Consider the following 13870-nt stretch of genomic DNA (forward strand, 5'->3'; position numbering starts at 1 on the left):
CACAACTTCATGGTGGTGTGTGTGGTGGAGAAAGAGAGAGGGGGGGGGGGAGGTAGTGGGGGGTGCAGGGGGTTGCACATGATATATAACACGTCTTGAGATGAAGCATCCACACCTGCACACCCCCCCTGAGCCTCAGTAAATCTATTAATGGGAGCAGATCTCAGTTCCAGCTCCAGATTCTATTGTTTTTAAGGCAAATGTTTTCCTCCAAGAGCTCGTTATACGGATTTGTTATGAAAATACCTGCACACCTAAAGCTGCTTCCTTTAACGTTTTGTTGTCACCACACTTGGCCTGCGCACTGGACACCCAAACCACTCCCTCTGTCCTTTATTTTTATTCCTTTTCTTTATTTTCGCAGCTCTTAAATGTGACAGATCTGTATTGCAGCTTCACAGTCATATCACATAAATATAGAATCTAATCTGAGGTATTTTTGAGACTATATGAGGAAGGCCTTGCAACCAATAAGTCAGCTCTGTTTCCTTGTGAATGTAGAAGTCCACGCGGTTTGAGAGAAATCCAAGAAATAGAGAAAAAGATCCGCAGTGGATGAAGGTGAAACACACTAAAAAGGCTTGAATTTACCTTTGTTTTTGCGTCGCTTGTTTAATAAATGCTTCATTTAGGGCCTTTACTACAGAGCATCAATTGATAATCTCAGAAGAAAATAATCAAATCAAATCTGAAGTGACTATAAATGTGGTTTTTCATCATGTAGGATGCTTTCATTATTGTTCAAAAAGTAAAAAAAAAAAATTAGAAAAAATAATAATTAAAAAAAAAAAAATCTTATTATATGAAATTATTTAATGTAATGTGTCTCCGCCCTCTAGCCTATCACTGATCACTTCCCCGCCCCAAACAATACATCTATACCACACACACACATACACACACTGACAAATACACACATTTACGCACGCACACGCATGCACGTGACACGTTATTTTGGGCTAAAACTGAACAACCTGATTAAAAACAAATTAAAACACGTATTAAATCTGTGGAGTTTAATAAGATCAGGCTTGAAATTAAAAGCAAAAACAAATTGCTTCTTTTTAAAAAGACATCACATTACAGGAGTCATTTATTTCTATTTCAGCCCATGTCTGTTTAAAATAAAAAATAGAAATAAAAATAATCCAAGGTTTGCACTTCTTTAAGGACCCGTGGAACAAATAAACAGACTGTGCAGCTACTGTTAAGACCGGCTCAATTTATGCAACTTATCACTAGACTCCAGCATCCTCTCCTATAAATGTGGGAATAAAAGTAATGAAAATGTCAATACCATAAAGTAGTGGTCCTGCGCGCAGCCAGAATCGGGAGTTTTTGAGGGAAGAGTGACAGCTCTTTGTTGCTGAATAGAAATCAGTGGCGATGGAGAGAGAGGAGAGACAGACAGAGACAGAGAGAGAGAGAGAGAGAGAGAGAGAGAGAGAGAGAGAGAGAGAGAGAGAGAGAGAGAGAGAGAGAGAGAGAGAGAGAGAGAGAGAGAGAGAGAGAGAGAGGGGAACTCCTCCTACCAAATTATTCAGACTGGGCAGGCTCTGCTCTGTTCACAAATAGGACACGGATCTCAAATCCAGGCAGTCCCAACCTGACCTCCAAGCACCACGGAACCCCTGGGCTGGGAAACCGGGAGAGAGAAATCACCAAAAAGAAACAAAACTTTGTGTCATTATTATTTTTATTATTTTTTTTTTTTCTGGCGACTGTTCGCACTGTAGCCCCCCCTCCTCCTCCTCCCCTCCTCCCCACCATCACTACTTCCACATGGTTTTTTGTCGCATTATTTGGACTATTTATTTTTTTTTTTCCTGGACCAGAGAGAGAGACATTCACGGGAAGAAGGAAAAAGCTGGTGCACCATTAAAACCACCACCACCACCACCACCACTACTACCAGTACCACTCCTCCTGTCCCACCCATGCTGTAGTTTCTTTGATTCCCCCCTGTTCTTGCAGTTGCCTTTGCACTCTGGCAGAGGGTGAGCTGAGTCCGTGGGCTGCTGCTGCTGTTCGGTGTTGTTGGTGCCTGCAGAGCCTCGGAAGCCCCATTTGGATGCGCTGAGAAGAGCGGGGCGCAGCGCTGCGTGGTGACAGTATATGGAAGTTGTGGGCTGCAAAACAGAGGCAGGCAGTTGCACGTTGCGTCCAGGACCGGGAGCCATGCTTTTCCACTGGATCTCCGGGGATCACATCCAAGGGATCATGGAGGAGATGGAGAGAAGGTCGAAACGGAGTCGCGCCTGGCGAAGGGCATGCAGCTCAACGGGAGAGAGTCGGTAAGAACCGGGAGGGGGTCGAAAAAAAAAAAAAAAAAAAAAAAACTTGTTCCACGTTCAACTGTGACACCGTTAATGTGGAGTTGAATCAGTGAGTGAAGGGGAAAAAAAACTGCACGTCCTTCAGTGCATTTAGATTCTTTTAATAGTAAACCTAATCCAAGGACGCACATTTGATTCAGGGATTTTAAATTTAATACGAGTTCAAGTTTTCTCCAAATATGTGCGTAAAATACCAGGTTAAACGGTGGCACCGTTAATGTGGAGCTGAATCAGAGAGTGAGGGAAAAACAGCACTTCCTTTAGTGCATTTAAGATAATTTAAATCCTAATTCTAATCAAAAGGACGCACATTTGATTCAGGGATTTTACATTTAATACGAGTTTAGTTTTTCCCAAATATGTGCGTCAAATAATCTCCAAAATGAGGCCACAACTTGACCTGCAATTATTATTTTTATTACTGTATTATTAAAGGCTTAAATATCAAATGTAAAGTAATAATTTTATCATATTTTTCTTAGTTTGTCTCGGTTTAACTGGACTGGTTTAACTCTGGAAGACGTTTTCCAGAGCTGAACCGAGAAAAAACACCAAAAAGAACAATAACCTGGGTAAACGAGAACTTAAATTTTATAATATATTTCACTTCTGGTGTAAAACCTAAAATTGGAACCAACAAATCATTTTCTGTGGATGTTACAACATCATGGAAACAGGGACTATTTCTACTAAACCAGGTTGGAGCTGTTTTTTTTTTTTTTTTTTTTTTTTCTCGGAGCTTCAGTCCTTCCATGAGGCCTGTGCTCTCACGAAAGCCTGCGTTCTCCTCCAAATGTCTAAACTGTTGTTAAAAAAATAAAAATAAAAATAATAATCGTCCCATTCAGGCAGCTCCAGGTTTGCTTTGCTGCTGGTCTGTGGTGGGTTCAGTCTGAGCTTTTCCTCTGTTGTCTCTGATCCAGACCATGCCTTCTATGAGCCCGGAGAAACCTGCCCTGTGCGCCGGCTGTGGCGGCAAGATTTCGGATAGATACTATGGCCGTGGACAAACAGTGGCACTTGCGTTGTCTCAAATGCTGTGAATGTAAACTAGCGCTGGAGTCGGAGCTAACGTGTTTTGCCAAGGATGGGAGTATCTATTGCAAGGAGGATTACTACAGGTAAGAAAATGAAGGTTCACCGGGCATACAGTGTGCGTATTTTCACTTTTCGCTGCAGAAAAGTGTGTGTGTGTGTGTGTCCAGGCCTAAACACACACACACCCACTTCATTAACTAGCTTTACAGCAAAAAAAGAAAAAAAAAAATGGATCAACCCTTTAAATGAACAGAAATAGACTGATTGGAGATATAGCAGGCTCTGAGTGTTAAATTAAAATGACATTAGCCCACATAGGCCTCAGTGTCTGAAGAAAATCCAAATCCTCCCCTGGGCTTTGCATGGTGTTAATTGGGTTTAACTTCTGATATGAAATTAACATAAACTTATATCGCCTATATGTTACAATAACCTTCTAACTCAGCCGTGTTATGGACTCTCACTTGCGTTTATTGCTTTTGTTTACATCTGATTTATTTTTACTGACTTCCTGTTCTTAGTATGTTTGTCCAGGATGAAAAATAATCCATTAATTAAAAATATTCCATAGGGTCAGAAATGTCCACCCACATTTAACACAGGGTTTGACCAGGAAATTATTTATGCTGTTTAAAGACAATGAAGAAAATAAATAAATAAATAAATAAATGTTAAAAAAAAAAAAAAAAGACTCCAGTGTTAGAGTTGACTCTGACATACCTGTGGACATGGACACTGAGGCTGCCACTGCTCATACTGTCACCGACACTGGAGTCTGTAAAGGATTCCAACAGGACATTCTTTTTACGCACAGTTAAATAAAAGGTCAGTTTTACGCACGGGTTTTAAAAAAGGTGGAGTAATGTTAAAGGCACGAGCCTGGGTGCACGTGTCCCAAAGCTGCTCCTTCTTTGTGTTGATGAAGTTGTTGTTGTTTCTTGGGTTTTGGTCTCCTTGTGTATGAGGTGTCTTGACAATGTGTCTGTTCCAGAAGGTTCTCCGTGCAGAGGTGCGCGCGTTGCCACCTCGGGATATCGGCCTCGGAGATGGTGATGCGAGCGCGCGACTCCGTGTATCACCTGAGCTGCTTCACGTGCACCACCTGCAACAAGACGCTGACCACAGGTGACCACTTCGGGATGAAGGACAGCCTGGTGTACTGCCGGCTCCACTTCGAGACGCTGGTGCAGGGACCGGATTACCATCCACAGCTCAATTTCGCCGAGCTGGCGGCCAAGGGCGGCGGCCTCAGCCTGCCCTACTTCAACGGCACCGGCACGGCCCAGAAGGGGAGGCCGAGGAAGAGGAAGAGCCCGGCCATGGGGATAGATATACCCAGCTACAACACAGGTGAGGGGCGCACAGGTACAGCACAGCCTCTGAAACACACACCTGGAGTAGATGAAAAAAATAAACAAAAACATTTAACCCTTTCATGCATGAATTATGAGAATCTTAGTCAAAAATTTTTTTCATGAGTGTTTCTATTCCTCTTTAGGCATGAAAAAAAAAACAATGAGATTTTTTTTTAACCCTTTCATGCATAGTGGTCACTACATTGGACAGCTGTTCTACATCTGTTCTCTTGTATATTCATAGGTTTTCTCAGCCAACACAGTGGACACTTATGCATCATCCCATCCAGTCCAATTCAAACTTACTGTATCTATGCCATTCTTGATAAAACCTGATCTGCAGTAACATGTTTTCGTGTAAGTCAACAAACAAAACATGGTCGTTTTTTTTTTTTTTATTATTATTATTTTATTTTTTTACATATTATCTCCATCAAGTGAATAATTTCATTCATTTCATTTATTTATTTGTATCAGACATGTAAATAATTACAGTCCATAGAGTATAATAAACAAAAAAACAAAACAAAACAAAAAAAAAGGGTTTTATATATATATATATATATATATATATATATATATATATATATATATATATATATATTAAAAAAACAACAGTATGCACACACCCTATCTTCAATAACAAGTATAGAGATGCTGGTGCCAGTATTTAACAAGTGTAGTAGTACTGTAGTGTAATAACTAGCATTAGAATATGTTCAAATGTAGGAAAACATCTGATTAGCAGCATTAAAAATGTTTTTATTGCATACTTTTCCATATCACTTTCTAATATTAACCTTTAAATACATGTTTCTTTGCTTCAAAAATTAAATGCCCATGCATTTAATTTTTGTTAATTTCCGGCTGAGTGGACAGTTTTGTAACTGCTTAAAAAAAAAAAACCAAACGAACAAACACAAACTCGATCGCATTGTTTTTTTCATGCCTAAAGAGGAATAAAAACACTCAGGAAAAATATCTTGACCTAGGTTCTCATAATTGCATGAAAGGGTTAATTAACCTATTTTCCATAGAGTTATAAAAATGTCCACTCATTTGGACAGCATGTGTTTAATATTCTAAGCAAAGAAACATGCGTTTAAAACCCATAATCAGAAAGTGATCTACTGTGTGAAAACTATGAAACAAAAGCATTTTTGATGCAGCTAATCTAATGTTTTCTCACCTTTTAACATAATCTAATACTAGTTCTTACTTAATGGAGATAATAATAAAAAAAACTTTTGTTCAAGACAACTGTTAATGAGAGTCTAATAACAATTAGCAATTGATTTACACTCAGTCGTGTTCGTGCAGATCAGGTTTATTAAGAGCATAAAGTTACAGTGATGGTGTGAATGTCAGTGTATTATGGGATGGTGCATAAGTGTCCACTGTGTCGGCTGATATGGAACTAAAACAACAAAACTCACGAATATACAAGAGAACATCTGGAGAAGAACTGTCCACTGGAGTGACCACTGTGCATGAAAGGGTTAAAGAGGCTGGTTTGGATTTTATGCAGAAATTACGCGTAAATATTTGCACTGACTGTTACTCAACTGCACTCATTTGTAAAATTATTATGATGCATACTTCACACCAAACACCCCAAAAGCAAGAAAGAAAATATCAAACTATTAAATTAAATATCGTGTTAAACTAATTTTGTTTGAGTTACGCACGGGAGACAGTTTCCTTGTGAGCCACAGCTCCTAAACGCAACAGTTCCAACAGCAGGAGCACTATCTTAAAAGTGTAAAATAAACACTCGCGTCATGTAGGCCGTGTAAATACAAGTGGACCAACTCTGCGTGTAAAAAAAAACAAACAAAAAAAAAACCCCAAACAAACCTCTAAGGTTAATTGATCTGGCGTTTTCTGTCCACGCGTCTTTCTTTTACGCGTGTGAATAAAGCTGCGTTCCTGGGGTGTGTGTTGATCAAATACAACCTCGGCGTCAACCTGCTCATCGACTTGTATAATTAGGACTAATTTATGTGCTAATAAATGTATAGAATGAGTCTGAAGGGGTGCAATGTTGTGTAGGAGCGATGCGTAAATTGTTGTGGAATCGACATTAAAAAAAAATCACCTATTTGCACGTGTGTGACTTTTGTTTGAGGAAAAAAAAAAAACAAAAAACAACGACCATGGGAGCTTAAATTAGGCTAATGTTAAATGTAGGTTTCATCTAGAATCTTGCATTGATTCAGTGAATGTCATAACACGACCCCCAGCCCCCCCCCCACCCCCACCCCTTTCACCCCTGCAGCGTCCCCATTTTGTTGTGGCTTTCTGCGAATTAGTGCGCGGTTGAGAAAGTTTGTCATTGTGCGCCAAGTTTCCTGTGTTCCCGGTGAATAGGGAGGAATAAGGGTAATCTGCGCGTTAATTGTTCTTAGTTAATTGAAGGTGACGTTGGAATCCCTGGCCTCCTGAGCGGCGGTCGGCGCGGTTCTCAGGGACCGAGCCGAGCAGCAGCAGCAGCGCCGGAGCTGTGGGGGCCTACAGCGGGGAGAGAGAGAGGGGAGAGAGGGGCCGGAGGGTGGGGTGGGGTGGGGTGGTGGGGGTCTGCAAACACAACACTGTACAGTCAGCGCTCCGCATGAAAGGACTGCTGGTTTGTTATTCGTAAACACAATTCCAGAGATTATGCAAATCCTAAAGTTCTCATAGGAAAATAACCAGAGCTGTGTGACTTTTTCTTTATGTTGCTTGTTAGAGAAAAGCTTAAAAATGGGGTTAGGGTTAGAATAGCAACTAGTAAAAAAAAAAAAAAAAATCCCATAGTGATAAAAAAAATAATAATAATAAAATAAAATACATACCTTGTGGCTGTGAGAGCTCATTATTAAACACCTCAGCTATAGTGAATATCCCACAGGTATATTATGATTTTTCATGTGTAGAATAGAGAACAATATTTTTAAATTAAAAAGAGTCATGTTATCTTTTCATACTTAACACAATCCTGTTTCTTTTTTTTTTTTTTTTTGGTTATTATTAAATTTAATTATATGATGTATTTAAAACGCTGGGATATAAATAAAAACAATGCAAAATTAAATTAAAAGAAGGAGCAACTGACTGTTTAATAGTGCTTTATTTTCTTAAATAACATAAATCTTTTTATATCTATCTCGTTGTATTTTTTTTTTTTTTAAACACAGTCCTGGTTTAATATGTGGAGTCTAAAATTCTTCTCCAACAAATAGGATGAGATTTCTGTGGAGCTTTTTTTTTTTTTTTTCCATTTTAGTGAGCAGATTTGTGTTTGTTTTCAGCTGTGTAAAGGGATGGTCTCTGAGGGAAAGGTGGAGGTCTACTGTGTATTCCACTCCACTTAGTAAAGTTTGGTCTTGTTTGGATATAGAGACCCCTAGTGGGTAATATCTAGTGAAACACAAACCAGTGAAGTCTGGGATCACACATGGATACAGCCGGCAGGGAGTGTCATAGAAAAAGGTGCAAGAAAAAAAAATCTAATCTAATAATAATAATAATACAAAAAAAATTATATATATATATGTACATAATAATTTACACTCTGATGTGGATTTTGAAAATGCATCAATGTTGAGGGAAAACATTCCACACATGCACCTGATTTTCCATTTAAGCCTGTTTCTACTTTATCCAAGTAGCTTTGTCTTGACCCTTTATTTGATACGTGGGAAAGTGTTTGCGTTGCATCCTCATGATGACGTTCGAGTATAATTTATTTGATATTGTATCAGCCTCTAACAAAAAAAAAAAAAACAAAAAAAAAACACAACACCTGGTCAGCGTTTTGGCTACAAAGGGGACGAGAAAAATCAATGCAACCTACTCTGACATCCTGTTTCATTCTGTTCTGCACTCATGGAAGCGCTGAAATCGTGCAACTTTTACCTCATTACATCTATAAATAAACACTGTTATTAACTGTATTTTCAACACACATTTGTATTTTTAACTGTCAGCTACATTTAATTTAACGTGCAAGCATTTATTCAGAGACAAAAAAAAAAAAAAAAAACAACCACAGTTTATGAATTGTCCTTGAATAAGGTGTTTGTTTTATTACATGGTGATAAAACAGCAGTACTGTTTAGCCATGCTCGAATTTAATTTAGTGGATCCGTTTTTGCATATCACCATCTTTAAGTGTATTACACACGCTAAGCTATTGACAAATGGGGCCCATTAGGCCTATTAGTCTTTGCAAACACAAGCAGAAATAATTTAGCCTGGTCTCACTCAATAGTAAATATGTTGGTTTTTTTTTGTTTTTTTTTTGCTTTGTCTGATCCTATTATTTACATTGTACATTATGTTAAACATATTTAGATTTTAGATAGATTTAGATGCAACTTTATTGTTAGTATTATTACACGTGTACAGGTACAGGGTAACAAAATGCAGTTTAGCATCTAATCAGATGTGCAATCAGTATGTACATAATATACAGGATAGATTTTTGGTGTGCTTTAAATATACTATATGGATTATATACTATATTCTACATATATTATTTACACAAAGCAGATTAGATTTTAGTTCAATTAATTATTTTGGGTTTTTTTTTATCATTTCTTTTACGGCAAAATCTGGATTTTTAATTTGACGCCGTGTTTTAATCATAGTCACCAACACAAAACAATTTAATTTGCAGTATTTTCTTAAAAAAAACCCCATAAATTTAACCACCTATGGATGCACTTTATATTATGCTTAATAGAAGTATATATCTTTGTTGTTTTTTAAATTGTTTTCTGAGGACATTTGCATTATTCATTGTGGACTTAAATCCCACCTCTTCATCTCTTCAGGCTGTAATGAGAACGACACCGACCATTGGACCGGGACCAGCAGGCCTACCCCCCAACGCAGAAGACCAAACGCATGCGCACCTCCTTCAAGCACCATCAGCTGCGAACAATGAAATCCTACTTCGCCATCAACCACAACCCAGATGCCAAGGATTTAAAGCAGCTGGCCCAGAAAACAGGCCTCACTAAGAGAGTCCTACAGGTAAGCACAGAGCCATTCTACTACAAGATCTGATCACCCCCCCCACCCCCACCCCCCATATCTGTGTCCGCACCCCCATGTCCCTCTCATTTCACTCCAGAATAATCACCGGTGTCATCCTTTGTTTTTGTTTGGTTGGTCCATGTAGTCATTAGATGTATATCCAGGGGTTTTTCTGAATTTTTGTAGATTCTTAAATATTTCTGGGAGAGAAAACTGTAGTTATAATGATTAGTCATAAGAGTGCACATGCCTTTTTTAATGAAACAGAATTAATTCAGCTCTCACTGATAAAACATTTTAAAATGATAGGATTATTGTTTTGATTTGCTAATAAAATCCGCATTCTTGTATTTAGATTTCTGGAGCTAACTGTTTAATTGTTGTCTGCCCCTAAAGCTCAAAATAATGTATGAACCATGCCATAGAATTGCCCTATAAAGATTTCTATACAGTATTTTATTTTATTTTTTTTTAGGAAGGGCAACTTGTAGTGATTTGTAATGTAAACTACTGTATTTTGATGGAGAGAAATGATTTGATACTTTCTTTTATCAAATTAATTCTATATAAACACAAAAAGTAAAAGCCACATTGGGATTGGTTTGCAGGTTTGGTTCCAAAACGCAAGAGCCAAATTCAGAAGGAACGTTTTGCGACAGGAGAATGGAGGTGTTGATAAGGCTGATGGCACCTCACTCCCTCCACCCTCATCCGACAGTGGGGCCCTGACCCCCCCCTCCAGCGCGGCCACACTAACAGACCTGACAAACCCCTCTATCACTGTAGTGACCTCCGTCACCTCTAGTTTGGACAGCCATGATTCGGGGAGCCCTTCACAAACTACCTTGACAAACCTTTTCTAACAAGCTATCTCTAGCAAGACTGATTTTTATTTTACCTGATTTGAGTTTTGTTTTTTTTTTTTTCTTATTTTCTTTGATTTTCTTTTGCTCAATTTACATTTTATTTTTTTAAGTGACACCTTTAAACCAACCAGAGACAGCTCCTTGGAACAGAAAGTGCTGTACTGTGTACACAAACAAGAACAACAAGAGCAAGAAAAGAAGCGGCCACATTAAAACGCAAGGAAATCATTTTAATGTGTAGCATCTGAAACCGCATGGCAGCCATGTCTGTAGTTTACTGACAGTATGCAGAGACCGGTTTTGGACGGACATTTTGAAGTTGAAGGCATTAGACAATTGTCATGGATTCAACAATTCATTGGAAGAAAAAAAAAAACAAAAAAAAAAACTAAACTTGAAGCTTGTTTGGAAAACTAGATTTTTGTTAACTTGATTTGACTTTATTTGTACATTTGTACTGAATTATGATCAGATGAGCCCTTCCTAATTTATGGTTTAATTGGTAAATTTTTAAAAGTAATATGAATATTTTGCCCTCAGAAACCTGTAAATGTATGCACTGTGTTCGCACTATCCGATTTAAAGATTTTTTTTTTTCTGTTTTGGAATAATTTGGGAAATAAACTTGTAGAATGTTCTGTATATGGGTAACTCCAGAAAACAGGCTTTAATTATTTCCGAATGTTTCAGTCTCTAAGACTGGGTTGGATGGAATCAGACATTGGTAAATCTCACAGAGCTACATGTAAAACGTCTAAATTGCATTTCCTAAGCACCTACCCATTGCAGCTTATATGGCAGGTAGACTTTGTCTGGATTCACAACTCTACTGTGATAAGGAGAAGGAAACAAACCCCACAACCTGTACAGTGGTAACTGTTCGACACCCACTGCAGTCACATTGAGAATTAGAAATCAGCGGGAGAAATTTGGATTGGAGAGCAGCGTATGGGCACTGTTGTAATCAATTGTTCTCATGACAGAGCACTTTTGGATTCGTTGGCCTCACGAACTAACAGTCGTCAAATGGATAAAACCCAAACATATCCATAGATCCACAGTTAAACCCAATTGCACAGTGACAATATACTGCCCAGTGAAAAGTGCATTATTGTTTTTATCATGTTGCTCAGGGTAACGATGTGAATTTAACAAAAAGGGAAAAAGGTGTAGGAGGGAGAAATTAAATGGTTGCAGACTAGATTTGTAGAGCTGACATGAACATTCAAATGACCTCAGATAGGTGGAGTCGTAAGAGGCAGCCAGTGGGAAATCATTATCCATGTGTTCTCCTTTTTGGCCATATTTATACTTTCTTTAATGACACTTGCCACTGAACAGACCAAAAACATGTTTCTTCTGGCTGAAAGATAGAGAGAAAAGAAAAAAAAGAGCAAATGTTCAATGGAGTTGATACATTTCATTGTGAGCGCCGCAATTTGTTCTTTTGTGGAACGAAGCGGTTCTCTCGATCTACTTAATGAAGTAAATGCCTAACTCAGTTCTACTATGTGCCTTATGCTATAACTTGGGAGAAAGTTTGTGAAATTCAGGATATATGTGTTCTTTGTTAACTGATTCACATCCTTTTGACGCCTCACTAGTTTTGTACTGTTTTGCATCTTATTTCCGAAGATCTTTTTATGGTGTATCCTGTTAAAAAGGGGGCAGCGATGTCATAGAAAGCATTTGTGCACTCTTTCAGATATAGTTGGGTAATCCAAGAACCTTATATATTGATCTTCGTGTTAATAGTTGAGTACAGTAAGTGTTCTATCAAGATTGTCCATGTTTCCCTGTTTCTTGATAAAGATGGTGTATAAAAACTATTTCCCCTTAAATATTATGGACCAAACGGTTGTTATATCTTATTAAATTTGTGTGAATAAAAAATACTTTGCTTTAAATGGGTTTTATTTTTCATTACACTTGCCATTTTTATGTTCCTTCTTGACTACAGTTTTCGTTTTTATCACATCAACAAATGAGAAAGCATTCAGTTATTAATGACCAGTTAACGTCGTTCCTCATTTTTGCCTCCATTTTTTACGTTCTATTTCCTATTTTTTATGATGTTTATGGTTTTTAACGTAATGCCCCATGGATTTGCATCTAAACCCTGTAGTCAAAAATATGAAATTGCTTTTTAATGCATGAACATGGCTTTAAAATTGAAATCAGAGGAATGCTGCAAAGCATATTGATTATATCTATATCTATGGACATATATATATATATAGTATATATTTATGCATATAACATATTGGTAAACCTAAAATGAAGTAAAAGTAAATGCAGACCCCGTAAAGCCAGGTTGCTCTGTAGTTAATATATTCTTACTCTATCATTTCTTTCAGGGAGAACAAATCTTGGGGCATTACAGCCATACATCCCGACGTTTGAAAATTCCCTAAAGTATTAACAGAAGGGGAAAACTTTGATGGGAATTCCTCACCATTGAAGACAAAGACAATAGCAAAAGATGTTAGCGTATTGAGAACAAATAAACAACCGACATAAAACCTGTTTCAGTTCCAAATGTACAACAGATGACTTTTTTTTTTTCTTCTTTCTAAAAACAAAACAAAACGAAAAAATCAAAACAACAAAAGTTTGTCCTGAATGTTTGAATCCATCAACGGAGGAGACCCCCCCCCCCCCCCCCCCCCCCCCCCCCCACAATGTATGATATTTATTGATAACAAATGTGACAAGTAATTCTCTCTGTACTGGAATGGCAACATGCACAAGGCTGGAAATAAAATGTATTGTAAACTAGAAAAAAAAAAAAAAAATTCACAGAAAGGCACGAGATGTAATTAAAAGATGGAATCCGACGTGACAAGTGTGAAACAGAGGCGGTTTGGATGTAAATGGTACGAACACACACACACACACCACATATGCACACACACAACCTTTCTCCACTGCCTTGCTCTCATATAAGCACAATATACACACTGACACACTCCTCGTCTGCAGCATATACACTATCGCACATTGACACACAAGCACAAACACACACATAAGTACACGCTGCTGCCCCCATGCTCCCCCACCCAAGAATCAGCTTGCTAAGTAGAAGTTTTCTTTTGTCAAAGTGTCATTTCGTAAACACATGGCCTCCTTGAAACTCGGCAGCAGGATGCCCATCAAATATGATGAGTGTATGAAGAGGACTGCAGAGCTGGAGCTTTGCCATCTGGCTGTACCGAGGGAAGGAAGTTTGGAAAAAAAAACCCAACAAAAAACA

General features: G+C 38.1%; 1 protein-coding gene across 1 annotated transcript; it reads left to right on the plus strand.

The window, feature by feature from the left end:
• Window positions 1-1596: 1596 nt before the first annotated feature.
• LOC115418239 (LIM/homeobox protein Lhx9-like) lies at window positions 1597-12463 on the plus strand. The gene is given in 8 exon segments (XM_030132639.1): window positions 1597-2245; window positions 2248-2294; window positions 3260-3333; window positions 3335-3457; window positions 4366-4724; window positions 9547-9570; window positions 9573-9748; window positions 10360-12463. Coding segments are annotated over 8 exon segments (1188 nt in total). The 5' UTR covers window positions 1597-2115; the 3' UTR covers window positions 10615-12463.
• Window positions 12464-13870: the final 1407 nt, after the last annotated feature.

The sequence above is a fragment of the Sphaeramia orbicularis genome, chromosome 4 (assembly GCF_902148855.1).
Source record: "Sphaeramia orbicularis chromosome 4, fSphaOr1.1, whole genome shotgun sequence".
Taxonomy (NCBI): Eukaryota; Metazoa; Chordata; class Actinopteri; order Kurtiformes; family Apogonidae; genus Sphaeramia; species Sphaeramia orbicularis.